The 17,386-nt window shown below is 39.0% G+C and overlaps 2 protein-coding genes across 6 annotated transcripts in view; one reads left to right on the forward strand and one right to left on the reverse strand.

The window, feature by feature from the left end:
- Positions 1-2,504: 2,504 nt before the first annotated feature.
- On the reverse strand, positions 2,505-11,180 carry STRADB (STE20 related adaptor beta). Of its 3 annotated transcripts, none has more exons than XM_064451876.1 (13): positions 11,042-11,180; positions 9,984-10,086; positions 8,902-8,958; positions 8,497-8,577; positions 7,969-8,068; positions 7,198-7,319; positions 6,573-6,681; positions 5,924-6,047; positions 5,175-5,346; positions 4,657-4,761; positions 4,193-4,422; positions 3,619-3,661; positions 2,505-3,061 (listed from the first exon to the last, which is right to left on the reverse strand). In XM_064451876.1, the coding sequence occupies exons 3-13, from the start codon at positions 8,911-8,913 to the stop codon at positions 3,020-3,022; spliced, it is 1,140 nt and encodes a 379-aa protein (XP_064307946.1). In that variant the 5' UTR covers positions 8,914-8,958; positions 9,984-10,086; positions 11,042-11,180; the 3' UTR covers positions 2,505-3,019. The 3 variants fall into 3 exon arrangements, with proteins under 3 accessions (XP_064307946.1, XP_064307945.1, XP_064307947.1); XM_064451875.1 differs by having other exon boundaries at positions 2,505-3,123; positions 11,042-11,178; XM_064451877.1 differs by lacking the exon at positions 8,902-8,958 and having other exon boundaries at positions 2,505-3,123; positions 11,042-11,178.
- A 63-nt stretch (positions 11,181-11,243) lies between these two features.
- TRAK2 (trafficking kinesin protein 2) overlaps positions 11,244-17,386 on the forward strand; it is a 28,628-nt gene continuing 22,485 nt past the window's right edge. For 2 of the 3 annotated variants that reach the window (XM_064451870.1, XM_064451873.1), the window contains exon 1: positions 11,245-11,345. The gene's annotated coding sequence lies outside the window, so the exon portion shown is untranslated. Of the gene's footprint in view, positions 11,346-17,386 lie in introns of all 3 variants that reach the window. The other variant, XM_064451872.1, reaches the window with a different exon arrangement.

Consider the following 17,386-nt stretch of genomic DNA (forward strand, 5'->3'; position numbering starts at 1 on the left):
CACTGCTGTGGTATCAGATCAAGACAATAAGAAACTCAACAGCACTGAGCATATATTCAGATAACGTTAACATAAGTTTTTCTATTGTTACAGTTATTTCATTATTTTATGTAGTGTTAAATGCTAGCACAAGAAAGGTGGCAGCAAACCCAACTTATATTGTTTTTCACAAATACTGCAAAAGTAACCCAGCTATAGATTTGTTTCAGTGGCCATGAGATTTTACAAATGTCTAAAAGTTTTATAAGCCCCTTTGCAAATACCTCACATTGAGCCCAAATGTACGATACTTAAAAATTTCAAGTCCAAGTTCAGGTCTAGTTCATATGCTGGTAATACACATCATTGGTGTGAGTAAACATGTGCCCCCCCAAAAAAGACAAGAATAATTATTGTGCTTAGAACTAAGTCAGCTTGGACTAGAACGTCTTGGCAACTTGAAGCTTAAGAATACAGATCACGATCTCAGGTTTTGAAAACACTAACAACTGTACGCAGAAACTTCAGATTTTTTCAATAGAACAACAGTTGTTTCCAAGAACTCAGTCACAGGTAGTTGAAACCTCCTTAATAAGATTATGATTATACTTTTTTTGTTAACTGATATTTCTTATTTTGCATTATTCCTTAATAGAAAGTATCACAGTTACTGCTTAAAACTGCAGCAAACCTTTCGGCACACATAATCCAGGGACTAGTTTCAACTATTTCTGGTTGTTCTAAGAATTCCTAGAAGTCACGCTGCCTCTTAATGGCTTTTGTTTGAAAATACTGTAGCTGTTGAAAAGCACTAGTTCTAACAGTAAAGACTTGGAGCTTTTTAACTTACAAAACTGTATTTTAAGAAGAAAATTAAAGTTGTCAGTACAGAAGCTGGACCAGTGTTTAGAAATAAGTAATTTTAATTTTTTTCCACAGAAAGCGACAGCAGCAAAGTAACCCCACTGGAACACATGTCTGTTTAAATCAATTTATACTGACTTTGTTATTAGTATCCAAGTTCATTTTTATAGAGGGAGTGCACAGCCCTATTGTTTCAAGAGAAGCTTGCAAATACTAGCAGTTAAGCTGCCTGGAATTTCCTGCAGGTTTTTTTTTTTTTATAAAGAGTATTAATGTTTATTCAGAGGTCTGTAATTAAAATATGTACAACTTCATGTGTGTTCTCACTTATTTGACTTGGCTTTTACATGTACTGTTAGTCAAGAGTTACTTGTAGATGCTATGCAATGTATTTGATTTGAAAAGTCAAAATTTGTACTGGTTAAGAATTAAGAACATGGGGTTCACATGAAAATAGTATCTTCTGTAAGAGTGCATAATTAAGGTACCAATAGTTCCATGATCAGAGTAATTTTCTAGTTTAGACAACTGTTTTCTTACCTAATGACTGACATAAATATGAAACTTCTTTCCTGCAGTAACAAGAAGTTGTTAATATGACTGGACTACAGTGAAAAGAGAAGTAAAAGAATTACAGAAATAAACGGACAGACAGGGTTTTCAACCCCAGGTTTCATGTATTAGGTTTTGAAATATAGAGCTCTCTTCATAGTATAATGAGTCAAATCAACTTTTTTGGTTAATATTTTAATGTGGTCGTTTAGAATTTTATGTCTATCTCAGGTTTGTGTTTTGGTCATTTGGTCTTCAAGGCTTTGTAGTGAACCTGCTGGCAAAGTAGTATTGTCAAGGTTGGTTGCAGACCAGCTCAGCTATGGAAGACTTGAAGCTTAGTGTAGAATGTTATTTGCATTGAAAATTTAAAATATATCCATTAAATATTTATTTATACATTTTTACTGCAGTCAGAACTTACATCAGTAAAGTACTAGGGGCTTTGGGACATAACTTTTGCTAAAACATGATGAGAATATGCAGCTTTGTTTTTAAAAGAAGCTGCTTTTGTTCAGATTGAGTTGCCTGGTACAGTATGAGAGATGGTTACTGAATTGTAGGGAGAAGAAAGGCAGTTTTTCATCTGACTTAGAACAGATAAATTCACTAGGATGTTATGGGGTTTATTACGTTCTTGTTATGGATGAATCTATCCATGGGAATTTAACCATGGCTTGCAGAAGAGGCTTGTTTGCCAGCAGCAGTGCCAGTGAAGCTTAATGCATGTTGCCTGTTCTTTTAAGAAAACTGTCTTAGGTTCTGGTAAGTCTGGTGGTGAACAGGACTAGAACATAAATAAAATTATGTACAGTAATTTAAGATTATTTAATATGATTCTTCAAAATTAACCCGTACCTGTTATAACTTGAGACTTATTTGCATAGTAAGAGGTCCTCAGATTAACTGCTAAAATGACACAACAATAACCGGAGATTCAAAAGCACAAATTTGTACTAAGAATGCAGACAAATACAAGAGCATGAGCCACATTTTCAAGTAGCTTAACTTCTTTGGGAAACACGTAGTATTAAAACTGCATGAAAAACAATGCATAGCTAACTTGGCGAGTATGACAGCACGTGAAGTAAGAAAAATTACTTTTGGGATGTGTGAAAAGAGAAACATTTATTTGCATAAAAAACTAATTTGGAAGTGAAGGATTTCTTACTAAAATAATTTGCATGATAATGAAAAGACAAATAGATTGTTTATGTAAGGTCACAGACAAAACCCAAGCTTGAATTCAGAAAGGCAAATGGACTGCAGCAATATGAGCTGAAAGTAGAGTATAGAGTAGGATTACAGCAAGAACTCACTTGTTAAGAAATATTTTGGAAGAGGGAAGTAAGCATTCAGCCATTCCCTATACAGTTTTCCTTATGGTCAGAAAGTGAGACACGCTGCACTTCATGATGCCAGCAGAGGAAGTAGTTAATGAAATATGGCCACTTCAATGGCATTTTCAAGTATACTTTGTCTAATTGTACTTTAACCATACAAACTTAAGCAGCAAATACAAATCACATTTTCCTTTTTTGAAACACAGGAGAGGTATGACTGTTTGGTATTTATTTAGAATTCCCAGTCTGTATCATCTTGATTTGCAGTAATATGTCCAAGTTCAGTCCCAACTGCTGTTGAGGGCAGGGCCAAGAACTCTGATCTGTTATTTTGAATAGGAGGTGGTAATAGAGACAGTAGTGAATTCTGTGTTTGTTCTTTTATCTAGAAAGAAGAAAAGTTAAAACAGGGCTGCACATAAAAGTCTATATAACCTTGCATCTGATTTCATCAAACGCATGTGAAATCAGAGCCATGTTCTTGCATGTTACAATATTGAAAATAACAAGATAAGGATTTAGGTTTCCTCGCTCCAGAGTAAGTTGAACTAGTCTTTCAAGATTAATTACATCAGCTATGCAGTTGTTCTGCTTTAAATTAAGAATATTTACCAGTATTCTTATTAGTTAGGCTGACTTTAGTTAAGTTAAACCAGCTTTATCAAAGGGGAAATGGACTACTCTTATGCTTCCTGTACTCTATCAATACCATTTTGTTTTGTTTTGTTTTGTTTTTTTAAAAAAAGTAGTCTGAAGCAGATAGGCTGTTACAGGATGCTTACTGGCTCCAGCTAAAATAATTATTTTGTAATCCAACTCTAATATTTTGTGGCTTAGTTAGGTTACAGCTCTGTCATTTAACAAAATCTAGTAAACTCACCTGTTTGAAGAACGTATGCGAAAGCAAACTGCTTGCTGATGGCCTAGATCATAAAATGAACAATATAATTACGTTTTGGAAAGTAAAATAATGCTTATGGAAAATGGGCCAGACTGACAAATCCACAGGACAAATGTGAAGCATGTGAAAAGCAGCACAGAATTCCTACATTCTATGCCTCAATTTGTAAGGAAGGCACTAAAGAAGTCTATTTTTAAAGACTTTTTCACTCTTCTGTTTAACAAGGAATTTAATGCCTCATTCAGAAGAGACATAGCACTAAAACCAAGAAAATTACAATTTCTGTTTTCTTCTTCAACAAAGTACATGTTTAAAAATTCATTTTACTTCTTACAAAGTACATTCAGGGGTCAAACAACTTTAAAATGGTACCTTTATCAGACAAGATAATTCTTAAATTACAGAACCAAAGGTAAGCATAGTGTCCTGCATAATAATTCTGGTCTGAAATTCTGACTTGAACAGTATTCAGCTAGTTACTCTCTCCTAAATTGTGGGCTATACTTGGTCTTAGATCGAAATGACAGAAAATCAGTTTTCACCAGAAGGTTACCTTTTCTCTGGGTCCTGTTGCAAGCAAAGTTCTACCAAGTTGTGGAAAGCAGGTGAAAATGTTTTGGAAAAGGGAATTTGTAGTCTTTCACTGGTCATTGTGCGTGTCATGCTCTCACCAATTCCAGAATCAACACCTGATCTGGAATTCTTCATCCTGGATTCCCCATGGGGAAAGGTATTTATATCCCAAGGACAATACGTGGGACCCTTCAGCTTTTGCAGCAGCATCTAGTAGAAAGGTATAGCAGTATGAGAGTCCAACAGCTATCCAGACCTATTCAGGCTAAGCTGTGAAACCCCAGGAACATAAAGATTATTTGATCTAGAAAGAAGCATGCATATTTGAAATAACAAAAAGCAGCCACCATTTCAGCAGTAATAGCATTGGTTTCTCTAAGTAAAACAAACAAAAAAAAAAACCCAGAGTGTTTTGAAGTAGAAATAAAGAGTTTAGTGTCATACCTGAGTGCGAGGCATATCTTGAAAAGGAACATGTCCGTTGGCTAATTCACATGCTGTAATTCCCACACTGTAAATGTCAGACTTCATGTTATACCCAGACAAATCCTGTGAGACAAAGAAAACTCTACTGGATGACTGATGCCACTGAGCAGTGCCGACAAAAATACAAGTGTCTGTTTCAGGACAAGGTTCCAAGCCTGTGTAATCCACACAGGATTGAGGCAATTAATTTGTGAAACCTCATGCTTTTTTCAGAAATCTGGTGGTTGTACTGAAGACAAGTTTTAGGGTCTGCAGTAGTTTGCCAGAAGGTCGGCTAAATAGACTGGTACAGCACCACCTTACCAACAGCTTTAAAACTGGTTCTCTTTAGGAGAATTACAAATTCAGTACATCTATGTCTTTTACAAAGTTGTAGTTAAACAGCTTCCATTGCACTTCTACACGCAGACTTAACTTAGAAGTTGAGTACTTCTAGTAACTTTGAAGAGGAAAAATGAAGTGTAATTTATACTAACCTGTCTCAGTAGTTCAGGACTCAGCCAAGGAAGAACGGATGTACTAAACTGGGGAAAATCATATACCACCTTTGACTTTTGTCCATTGTTAACTAAACTGTAGAGGTTGTTTAAGCCAGAGAGAGAAACCAGTCCATCCCCTGAAATCAGAATGTGGCTAGCTTTAATATTCCTGTAACATAAAGTAAATTTTAGTTATGACGTTACTCAGAGCACTGCTAGAATAGAAAGGCTTTCATATTTCACTAACTTATAGTGAGATCTTAGCATGCCATTCTATTTAGCTGATTACTTTCATGGAAATTCTTCACTCAGTATGAGTTGTCTTTTTAATCCAGCTCCAAGAGAGAGGAGAGATGATCAGCCGGAAAAAACTGCCAGAAACAGAAATCGGAGAAGGACCCTGCTTCCCTGCAAAGGGTGTAAAGTAAGGAAGCCCTGTCTACAGCTCTAATGCTTCCGCTTCAAAGAGACAAAGCTAGACAGACGTTTAATCCCTGTAACAATTAGACACATATATAATCCCTGTAACAACTGGCTTTAAATAATGTATGAATACCATTCTTGTTAAGCTTCTACAAACTTGGTTCTGCTGTATTATTGAAAAAAAAATTGCTCTGCACTGTCTGACATAAGGTATATAGAAGGAAGGAGACAACGCTTAAGCTGAAAATTAGTTTTGAAGTTAAACTAAATTTGTAATAAACTGGATGCTGTAACCTGATTCTTACTTATTAACATTCTCCTACCTGTGAATGTAGCCATTCTGGTGCATGTAATTTAATCCTCTGATTGCACCAAATAGAATATTCCCTATCAAAGCTTCACTCATTCCTTCAGGAAAGTAAGTCTTCAATAGGTGCCTAGCCGAACCTGGAAGTGAAAAAAAAAACAATGTAGCTAAGCCTGACAAGTCTTGTTGAACTATTTGTCTATGCTTGCTTCACTGTATACATTAATCAAGAGTAGGATTCTTATCTTTATATTGCCTATGGTACATCGAGAACAGTTACATGGCTGCAACCAATGCATCCATCAGGCAAAGATGACACTCAAGTCATGCTTCTGTTAACTCAAAGTCTATGCCAAACCTGTATTCAATCCAGACAAGCTATCTGTTGGCAAAATTCAAAGTGGTATGAAGTCAAATACCTCTCTCAGTTATCATTCCGCACATGTGGGTGTTAGGACTAAGGGCAATTTAATGCAGTTCAAATACCAGTCTTCACTGGGGTGGAAGATTATGTACAGAAGCCTTCTCTAAACAAAAGGTTTGGGAAAGTTTGGTTTTTTCTACAAGACAGGAGATACTTCAGGAAAAACCTCTCATGGACCATGTGGTCCAAATTGTACATCAGTGCTTCTTCCAATTCCAAAATTGCAGTTAACAGTTCTTACCATAGGCCATGAACGGGGAGATGACCCAAAGCCAACTACCAGCTGTAAACACTGTCCAAAGTGTCATTACATTGGGATGCTGGAAAAAGTGGGATAAAACCACTTCATTCTATGGAATTAAATAAAAGTGGATGTGTTAACCACAAGACAACAGTCTTACTAAGAGCATTAACTATGTCAGTAGTCAGTAGAAAGAGCTGTTTCCTGTGTGCATTTATACAAAGTTGCAGATGGTGTGCATACCCTGCAACAGAAATGCAAATAACTTGCATATAATTGCATTTGTCTGAAGTATATCTAGTTTGCTCACAGTCTGAAGTTTTAGTATCAAGTACAGAATACAGAACGTGTTTCAAAGAAAGTTGTACAATTATAGAAGTATTTCTAAAACACTTGTCAACTGTTCTCTTCAGAAATCAACTCCCAAATTTACACATGCCTTGTGTTCATATTCTATTCCTTTGAAGGAAAATCTTGATGGAAATGACCCAGTACAAATACAAACTTAGTTTAGTTTAGTATTAAATTTGATAACTAAATGAATTACATTTGTTTAGTGTTTAGTAACCTCATATGTATTCATCACTATCTTTGTCAGACTTGTGCAGAAATGCTGTTGCTTTACCTGTAAGGCTTTCAAATGCTCTTCAGAGCAGTTTTCTAGGTCTGTGATCCTTACAGCAACTTGCATGCCTGTAGGTGTATGCCGTGCAAGGTAGACTGAGGTTAAGTTGTTGAACCTCCTTCCTGAAACCAGAAGCGACTACCTTAACATTAGAAAATATAACAATCCACCACATAATTTCTTTCATATTTAGAGATTATTTCACAGTTCTAAAATTGCAATTGATAGCAACATGACCTTTTCTTTAAGAATGTCAAGAACTTAAATAGTTTCAGCAAAATATACCCAGTAAATTAGTTAATGCATGACCCTACTATTTTTAAAACAACTAAACTGTTTAACATTTGTCAGCATCAGTTATACATCTAAATGAACAATACTTTTAGCATGCATATTCACATAAACATAGGCACGCACAGCAGGATTCAGGGCAGCCATCCTTAGGACAATCACTCAAGTAGCCAAGTGACAAAACATGATGTTACTTAATGTCGTATTATCCATATACCATAGATCTAGAAAACTAACATGCACATGCACAAAAATCAAGAAAAAAGTTTCAGGTAATTGTTGATTTGTCTTATCCTTAAAATATGTGATTACTGAAATACGAGCAATGTTTTGCACTTTTCTCAATAAGGAGACACAAGAATAGTTCTAGTCAGTTTGATAATACATTTTTCAAACTTAATAATCATTGCAGTTAGCAATAACCTATTGACAGCATATATCTGCAGGAACAAGACATATTTTAAGGTACACTTATGTTACCTATTTCCAGCTGGAGTTCATAGTGAGAGACATTAGAAGAGCAAAATACCATTTCATTCCTTCCTGTAGATGGGGGAATCCAGGCTGGATCAGAATCAGCCTAAGAGTGAGGAAAAACAGTTCTCAAAATTACTATGTAGTTTTTAAACATTTAAACATTTACATGTTTAACACAGAAATATCATTAATTAGAATGCTAAGATCAAGTACTCAAGTCAGAACATTCAAGCTGGTGCTTTTACTATCGCAGAGACTTAGTTTTATGAACTACTGGTTTGTGGGTTTTGGTTTTTTGGTGTTCCACCCCCCCACCCCCACGCTGTGCATGTGGTTGTTTTGTTTTTAAACTGGTACTACATTAAGAGTAACACTTAATCACTTACAGTCTTCTTCCAATGTGGAAGCCCTGAAACACTCTGGTTATTTTTGCTGTTAACATTTTAAGAAGTACCCCCAAATGAGATTTTTTAAAATATGTACCAGCATCGTATTTAACATTGCCAGTTAATGTTTCTATTTTCTTCTTACCAGGCATTCATGGATGCTGCTCTGAGATAGCTCTTCTGGTCTGATTGATTCAACTGGTGTACGGAGAATACAGGAACAGTCCTTGAGAACAGAAACATGTGAGTGTTAGCAGAGTTGCTGCAATTTATTAAATGTGGCAGCGGGAAAACATCAAAAGCAGGCCCTATAAGCAGGAGTTCAGAAAGTTTCCTGCTACAAGTCAGTTGAGCAAGAGGTTAAGAAACAGCATAGAGCACATACATTGCAGACCTAGCGAGAAGAGATACTACACAGTCTCCTTCACTGAAAGTTGATACAACAAAGCTTAAGCAGCTCAGCACTGTGGAAATCCCATCAGGCGAGACACTTCACCAGAACACCGGGTAACAAAGTACAACTGCCAAAGATTTTTAAATACAAACTTACCAAACAAGACATGGAACCACTTTAGATCAGGGGAAAAATCATACACACCCATTTATCCTAGAAAAATTAAAGTAGCAATATAAGATTGTACGTAAACCTGTGATAAATATAAGTCTCTTTAATCACAACTGTGAGGCATTCCTCTCAGTTAACATACACGCTAAAAAAAACCCCAAAACTACAGCTCTGGGAAAGCCTGCTTCTATTGAGCCTTTAAGTAGCATATTGATTTCAAACTCCATACTGAGGATATGCAATATACATTCCAACTCAAGTTCTCCTTCTTGATTCTTGGGTTGAGAGATCATATTACCACTTCTGAACAAACAATTTCATTGCAAATTACCTGCATAAGTGCAGAAAGTAAAAAAGAACGGATTCATGAATCCATGGCAGTTTGTAAAAAATTGTTGTTTTAAAGGAGCACAGCTGCACTAGGCAGATCTTGGCTTAGCTGTGTGCAGCTGAACTAGCTCACAAAAAAAGGAAACCAGAAATAATTTTCACTTTACTTAGGCTACAGAACCAGCATTCAAACTCCCTCACAGATCAGAGTAGCCACTCTGAAAGTCCTCCAGCACTTACTTTCTGTCTGATGCTTTGACAGCTTAGGCAGTGATGAGAGATATGACTATGTCTAATAAGCATATCAAAGCTTCTGAAGTGTACAGTGGGACTAGCTAATTTACTTTAGCTACAAGCAAGTCTTCTAACCATGATACTCTGTGGCTGACAAAGTCAGCTATAGGAGGCAGTTCCATGTTAATATGTAATTATTGCTTGAAAGTTAACTATAAAAAGATGAAGTACTATAACAGAAACTAATAACTTTGTTTATCAAGGAGCTATGCTTGATTATACCCAGCATTTAAATTATATATGCTATTTAACCAAGGCAATACTTTTGAAAAGCTAACCACCTCATCTACTCCCGAATTCCAAGCCACTCCTAATCCTCAATATTTTTACCCTGAAAATCTTCTTAAAGAAATACTGTAATTCCTTATTAAAATGGAAAATGGAAACAAAAGTAAATCCTTAGTAGGTATTTGGTACCGTCAGAGGATCAGGGCTTAACTTACCTAACTTCACTGAGGAAGTCTGTGGCAGAATAGGAAAAAATAAAAAAGGTGGGTGCTTCAAAATCCGGCCAGCACTATAATGGCTACAGCATCCTTCTCCTGCCTGGAAAGAAGATACCTCATTCCATTATACAAGATAATTTATTCTGTTGCTGAGAATATGAAACCACAAAAGCTAGGTTGAAGAATCAACTCTTAATACACTGAAGTCAAGTCATTGTCAAATTTGTTCAAAGGGGTCTAGCCAGCCAACAGAAACATCCATGATCCACATTTGTTCAAATAATATTACATTTGTAAAATTTTTATTTCATTGTTTCCATTTTTAATATGGTTTTGGATCATGTCCCTTCATAAACCTTTCCCCTGTTTCCACGTTTTTCTTTCTGTATCGCAGGTTGTTTTTTTTTTCTATACTGCAGATAGTGACAGTATTGCACAGCTGAACCGACACGTTCATAGTAGCTTGGCCAAAACTTCAGATGCAGCGAGCAATGCAGGGGAGAGAGAAAACCAGGCAAGCGTGCCTGCGAGCCGCGGGGGCTCTGGAGCCCAGAGCCCCGGTACCGCGAACGCACGTTACTCGGGTTCTGCTGACGCTGGGCTGCAGCTCCTACGTCAGTGTTTGAGCTGACTGAGGCAGCTCTCGATCGTGTATCTCCAGTTAAGTGATCCGTCCGTAACGAAAGTAACGGAACGTGAGAAAAGGACGCCCCGGAGGCTCTCCAAGGAGAGCTCCCTGCTTGCTCCGTTAAGCTGGCACCTCGCTTTCCCCGCGGCGCCCCCGCCTCCTCCCGCGCCAGGCGGCGGTTTAACGGCGCCCCCGCCTCCCCCCCGGGGCGGCCGGGACGGGGCTGCGCCCCTGCCAGCGCGGCGGTCCCCGCGCCGCTCCCCACAGCCGCCTCACGCTCTGGGCGAGTGCCGCTCCCCACCCCTCCGGCCCGCCCGCCCGCCCGCCTGCCTTCCCCCGCAGCGGGGCTGAGGGCGCGGCCAGCCCGGAGCCCCGGCGCCCCCACCGCGGCCGGGAAGCCCTGCAAGGCGGCAGCGCCTGCTCCTACCCGCCGCCGCCGCCGCCGCCTGAGATCAGGGTCGGAGGCCGGCGCGACCGCCGGGTCGAGCCACCAGCCCAGCCCCGCCCCGGCTCCCAGCCCCTGCTCGGGAGCTGCAGGGGCTGGCGGGGGCCGCCCGCACCGGGCGGGCTTGTCGGTTGCGCCGACAGGCGGCCCCTCCGCGCCGCACGGCGAGCCGGGGGCTGTAGTTCGGGGGCAGGAGCCGGGCGGAAGTCGGCGGCGTCCTTCCTCAGTCGCCCGTCGGCCTGGGGCGGCGGGGAGGAGGAGGAGCGCCGGAGGAATCGCGGGGCGGGTAAGGGGTGCTCGTCGCTGATGCGGGGTGGCTTTGTCGCCTCAGGGGCAGTTTAGCGATTTTCCCCTTCTCTGCCCCGTCGCGTTAACACCTTCAGGGCCGCCTCCTCCCTCCCATCTCCCCTGCGGCCGCTCCCTGCAGACCCGGGGCACTCGCTGTGGCTGGCGCAGGCCGCTGAGGCGCAGCGGGACGCGGCTGGTGTGCGGCAGCTTCTGTGCGGTTGGTGAGCGCGGGAGCACAGGCTGAGCGTGAGGCGGTACCCGGGCCCGCGGCCGGCCGCACCGCCTGGGGGAGGCAGCCCTGCCCCGTCCCGTCCCTTGTGGCGTACCCTCCCGGGGAGGGGGCGAGTAAAGAATTTATCTTCCTTTCCTGTCTTGCAGCTGACAGAACTCTTTAAGCTTTATCCGTTCCATGTATGCGCTTAGATTGCAGTCGGATGCTGGACTGGCTGCGAGTGGTGGTTGTGGCGGCAGGCGTGGTGGCTGGTGTGACCTTCAGCGTGCTCGGAGTGCTTCCTGCGTTAGCAGTACCCAGAATTGTATCGCCACTACTCGGAGATTTATGCCACTGCTCTTAGAAGGCAAAGCTGGGTGACATTTTAGTTGACGTCCCGCTTATGTATGGATTTGATGGCAAGGAGATTTTTGCTTCTATTAACTTTTTAATCACATTGTTACATTCTGATCAGCAGATTAAACTGTAGTAAGAGTATCTCTCAGTAAATGTCTTATATTCTTTCAGCCATCCTAGTGAAAAAGTGCTATGTGGAGTTCCATCCTTGTATTTTTCTCTTCTTAATGCAATCTTCAGCTGTAGGCAGTTGCATACATGCTTATTTTTTGGTTATGTCTCAGAGTTAGTGTTGACTGTAAGGTCTGATGCAAATACTTAATATACTAGTAAATAACTTTTCACAAAACATTACAAAGCAACATAGTCAGTTTTAGGTTTGCTTTCGGATCACAGAATCATAGAATAGTTTGGGTTGGAACAGACCTTTAGAGGTCATCTAGTCCAACTCCCCTCCCCTGCCATGAGCAGGGACAGACTCAATTAGATCAGGTTGCTCAGAGCCCAGTGCAGCCTGACCTTAAATGTTTCCAGGCATAGGGCATCTATCACCTCTCTGGGCAATCTGTTACAGTGTTTCACCACCCTCATGGTAAAGAATTTGTTCCTTGTACCTAGTCTGAATCTGCCCTCTATTAATTTAAAACCAATCCCCCTTGTCCTATCGCAACAGGCCCTGCTAAAAAGTTTGTCCCCATCTCTCTTATAAGCCCCCTTAAAGTACTGAAAGGCCACAATAAGGTCTCTCCAGAGCCTTCTCTTCTCCAGGCTGAAGAACCAAACTTTTTCAGCCTGTCCTCATAGGAGAGGTTCTCCAGCCCTAGGATAATTTTTGTGGCCCTCCTCTGGACCTCCTCCAGCACATCCATACCTGTTATCTTTCAAAAGTCGTCTTTCTGAGTAACAATAGGTAGACTTCTTTTTAATTACACCTCTAACCCTGAAGCTAAATGTAGGAAAAAAAATTAATTTCCAATACCTGAAATTTGTCACCTCTCTGTTGATGGTGTCATCTATTAGACCTGTATCAATTTATCAGATTTCTGTTACAAGTATCTGAAAATGTGACTTAAAAAGTAGAGTGTTGGAAAACCACAGACTTTTCTGATTGTAGTTTGCCTCTAGTAGCGAGCTTGCTGGGATGAATATTGTGCAGTATGAGTGCTGTCTTTCAGGAAGGATAAACGTGATTCATTTATTATTTTCCAAGAAGATGCAGAAATAGCATTTTCACAGAGATGGTTTACAAACGAGATGACAGATCCTTTTATCTACTTAGATTGCTAGTGATACTCTGGTGACTGAGTCATCGAGATCAGTCTGGTTTATTCTATAAATACAGAACTGTAACTGTTAAAATGCTGAGCACTGGCTGGGGTATATATTAAGAAACTCAAACCACCTCCTTGGGTGAATTCAGCCATGCACCAGATTAAAGCACTAGTGATTTCAGTTAACTTAAATGTTATTTAAGTTCACTGCAAGTATACTTTCTAGAGAATCAGCTTCAATTTTAAAAGAAGCATCTAACAACCTTTATAATTAATTATTAGCACCGTACTTGCCTTGAGAGCATGTATCACATTTTTGTACTCTAATACTCAATTCCCAACAGTTCTTTTTTTCTCTGAAAAAAGAGACTGGTTCCCCTGTGAGCATAACATTACCACGTGTGTACATTACTTCTTGCAGGTAGACTTTTTTATTCTGAAAATGTTATGATTGTGCATTTACAGAAACTAATTAGGAATTAATAAAACTTAATTTCACATAGGTAGTATTCATAGTTTCAGATTAAGTTAGACTTCAATTAAGCATGTACTTATTTTTACATGTATTTACACTGTATGCTGCGGATGATATAGAGAGCCTCCAAGCATGTAGGACTAAAAAAAAAAAGTCATTATTGTCAAACTGTGGTATTCAACAGTATACGTATATACATAAGGCATATATGCATGTACTTAACAGGTAGTTTTACCACTTATGGAGAATACAGATTATTACAAATGACTGACAAGAAGAAAAAGTGAGTCTGGCTTGGCATAACTCTGGATAAATAGGATGAGGGAACTGTTGTGGCCAGCTTCCTGACCCCTTTGACATTCATCATCCTCTAAGAGGTATTCTCCAGCTTCCCCTCTGAAGCCTTACCCCACCCCAAATTAAAAGCAATCCAAGAGATGTGGGTTGGGGGGTTGGTTTGGTTTTGTTTTCTTACAGTTCCTTTCTTATTCCATACTATTTATGGTAGAAGGTCTGTTGCAGGTTTGCTTATGATTATTACACTTGTTAGTATGATTGTGTTGGCATACTCTTAAATTATTTTTTTTCTCTTTACATGAGGGAAACACAAGCACTAAGTAGGTTTCTGTAGGGATAGTAATGCTTGAAAATAACAGGTGTTAGGCACGCAGCAAGTGTTATTTGTGATAGACAAAGTTCATGTTCACATAGATTTTTTTCAACATACAGACCTTTGCCCTTCATCTCATACTATATAGTGTTGAAGAATTTGGCCTCTGTCTCTGAGCACTAGTCCCAGGAATATTTTGGCAGCAATTCAGCATGGTCATGTTTGCTGTAAGAATAGAACTGGTTTGTTAACCTTGAAATGCAAAATGAGTTTATTGTTATTAGCTGGCTTGACACCATTCCAATTTTAGTAATGAAAAAAGTACTGTGTTAATGACTTGATACAATATTTTTAATTGCATAATTGCAAATTTGGCATCCCAGAATAACTGACTCATTCAGTTGACTTCCTTTTGGAAAATGGATGTTGCCTTCTCTCTTAAGCAAGTTAGAATCTTCTTTGTTGTTGAAATTTTTTTTTGTAGTAGTTGTCGCCTGATGTCTTGCATCCAGTCATTGTACAGAGGAGCGGATCTAGTTTAGTCTTTCCAAGTGCTTGTGCGGAGTCAACTGCTCTCAACAAATGGAAAGCAGCAGGAATAACGTGATATTTATGTTTGAATTTGGATGTTGTCAAAATAGATGCCAATATTTTGGATATGTTTTAAACTTTTTGTGCACAAAGAAATTTACACATACATTTGTTTGGCTACAGTTTCCAGCTGTAAAATTAGACTTCTCTAGTGGCAGAATGTCTTCAGAATTACATTCTGAAATAAGACGGCACAACTGTCTTTTTGCATCCTTCTTGAATTGTTCAAAGTCGTAGTTACAAAGATAAGACAATAATTTTTAGTATTTTACAGCTATTTCAACTTCCCTAAGGCTTTAATCAGTATTGCTTTTGCAAGTTAATCTTGGCTGCGATATTCTTACTCATTGAAGGAAAAATTAATAAAACGTCCTGTCACATGGTCAGGAGAACTCATTTTTGTCTCTTTGCTACTAAGATCAAATCAAACGTTGAAATATCAGCAGTTTAATGGAATTTGTGGTTTCTAATGGATTCTGTGGGGCAGATTGGATTCTGTGGGACAGATGCAAAAGGCTAGGACTAGTTCTCACTTCTACAAGAGGTCTTTTTCTTAGGCATGCTATAGGTACTCCTGATCTTAGCTTTCTGTTTCAAGCCACATGATAGTTGAAATGTGAAGCACATTATGGAGTAAAATCTAATTTAGAGAGCACAGCAATACCACAGAAATACACAGATTGAGATATGTATATGAAATGTTGTCTGGTATTTCCATTTCTCTTGAGCCTTCCTTGAAGAAAGCCTCCTGAGAGCACCACTGATATATATAGGCCATTCTCCAGTATTTGAATTCTCCTTGGTTTTTCCATGTTCACTAAACCTATTTGTAAAAGACTCAAACATCACTGGGAAATTGGTATATGAGGGAGTAGAGGGACAGAACTGATAAAAAGTACATCTGTGTGGAATGAATATGGTAAATTGACAGTGGAAATAATCTTTATAAATAAAGTTTAAAAATAATACCTGAGAAAGTTTTCTGGCTTCATTTTGGACATGTCTTTCTGCATAATTTAACAATTTAATTTTTAGATCTTCTTTTTATATTTTATATGTTTTATATGTAATTTAAAACCATGTTGTAAATTTTTATGGGTTTTATCCAAATATATTTAATTATAGTTGTAACTTGCTGAAGGAATCTGCCCATAGGGAACAGTTTTATACCTGCAGAGTAAAAAGGTCATGGAGCACTTTTTAGGGTGGTACTGCACAGTGCGTTAGCTGATCAAATTTCCAGAGAAGTTGCCCCGTGGCACACTGTACTAAAGCTATAAGAAGCATAGGAAATGTGAGCATTAACTTTTATGGTGTTTGCTTATCTAGCAAACTTCTCAAAGGTTTTACAAATGAGGCTGCCCTTTCAGTTCAATAGCTTGATGTTGGCCTGATGCACCAGAAAACTGAACCAAATTATTTTTTTCTTTTTTTGTCTCTCTTTGGCTGAACTGAGATTGACCTGCAGCAAATAGTGTTTCTGCTTTGCACTACTTAGTAGAGAGATTAAAACCAATCTTGAGGGGAAACAGCATTCATTTTTACATGATTAAAACTCAGAGGAAAAAGATGCGAGTTGTGAAGAAACTCTCTTATGCCGCTGAATTTTGTCTTGCTCTACAGTGACTCTTTTTGTTACAAGATAAAATCATCTTGGTTGTGTGGATCTACATCAGTCATAAGTGTCATTTTCTGCTGTATTGAGTTGGGGTTTTTTTGGGGGGGGGGTGGGAGGGGGGTGTAGTTAGTGCTTTTCAGCAATCCATTTAAAAAGCAGCCTTTTGAAAAAAACTCACAAACTAGTGTTAGAAGCAGCTATATATTCAGATAGCAAATGTTTCTGAAATCGCAGTCTTACTGGTTTTAATAAGTGTCTAATATGGATAATTAGAGCTGGTAAATAAAGTATATATATAAAGAAATAAATGGCAAAGCAAGAAGGTATTGCTCACAAGTATAAGCTGACCTTAATGGAAGAAAGTTCTTTTTTGATCTCCTGCCATAGTCTACAAGCATATAAACTGGCAGGCTGTAGGCTTTCTTTAAAAAGTTGTTGCACTGTCCATTTTGATCTTGTCAAACGAGAGGTTGCTAGAGACAGTGAGACAAACCTGTGATTGTTGTGCATGGTGATGGGACATCTTAAAGAAACTTGTAAGAGCAAATTTGAAATTAGTGTAGGATTTCAAGAGAATTCTGTGTTTACTGAATGTAGGAGGAGGGAAAATGAGACTTTTGTTCTCTTTCATTTTATATTTTTCTGTCATCTAGGACTACTCTTGCATTTTACATGGAAGATGATTGATTGGTGTTGGCAAGGGGACAGCAGAATTTTTACTTTATTAAACTGTTCTGATAAGTTATCTCAGTTATTTATGGTAGTTTCATTTCTGGTTTAAGTGAGTCCCTGCTGAAGAGGAAACACAAATTTTGTCATGATCCACAAAGTAAATTTCTGATAGATCCAATTTTTAATTAACAGACTTCTAAAGGGGAAGGGAATAAAGCAAACATTCCTATAAAA

Source organism: Phalacrocorax carbo, chromosome 5 (genome assembly GCF_963921805.1).
Source record: "Phalacrocorax carbo chromosome 5, bPhaCar2.1, whole genome shotgun sequence".
Taxonomy (NCBI): Eukaryota; Metazoa; Chordata; class Aves; order Suliformes; family Phalacrocoracidae; genus Phalacrocorax; species Phalacrocorax carbo.

Bases quoted from the DNA above. Each gene is read 5' to 3' on its own strand.
- STRADB (XM_064451875.1), bottom strand. The intron at 7,320-7,968 runs GTAACATAAGTG...TTCTGGTTTCAG, and splicing joins TGAACTCCAGCTGGAAATAG to GAAGGAGGTTCAACAACTTA. The intron at 4,423-4,656 runs GTATGACACTAA...CCTTTCTACTAG, and splicing joins AAGATATGCCTCGCACTCAG to ATGCTGCTGCAAAAGCTGAA.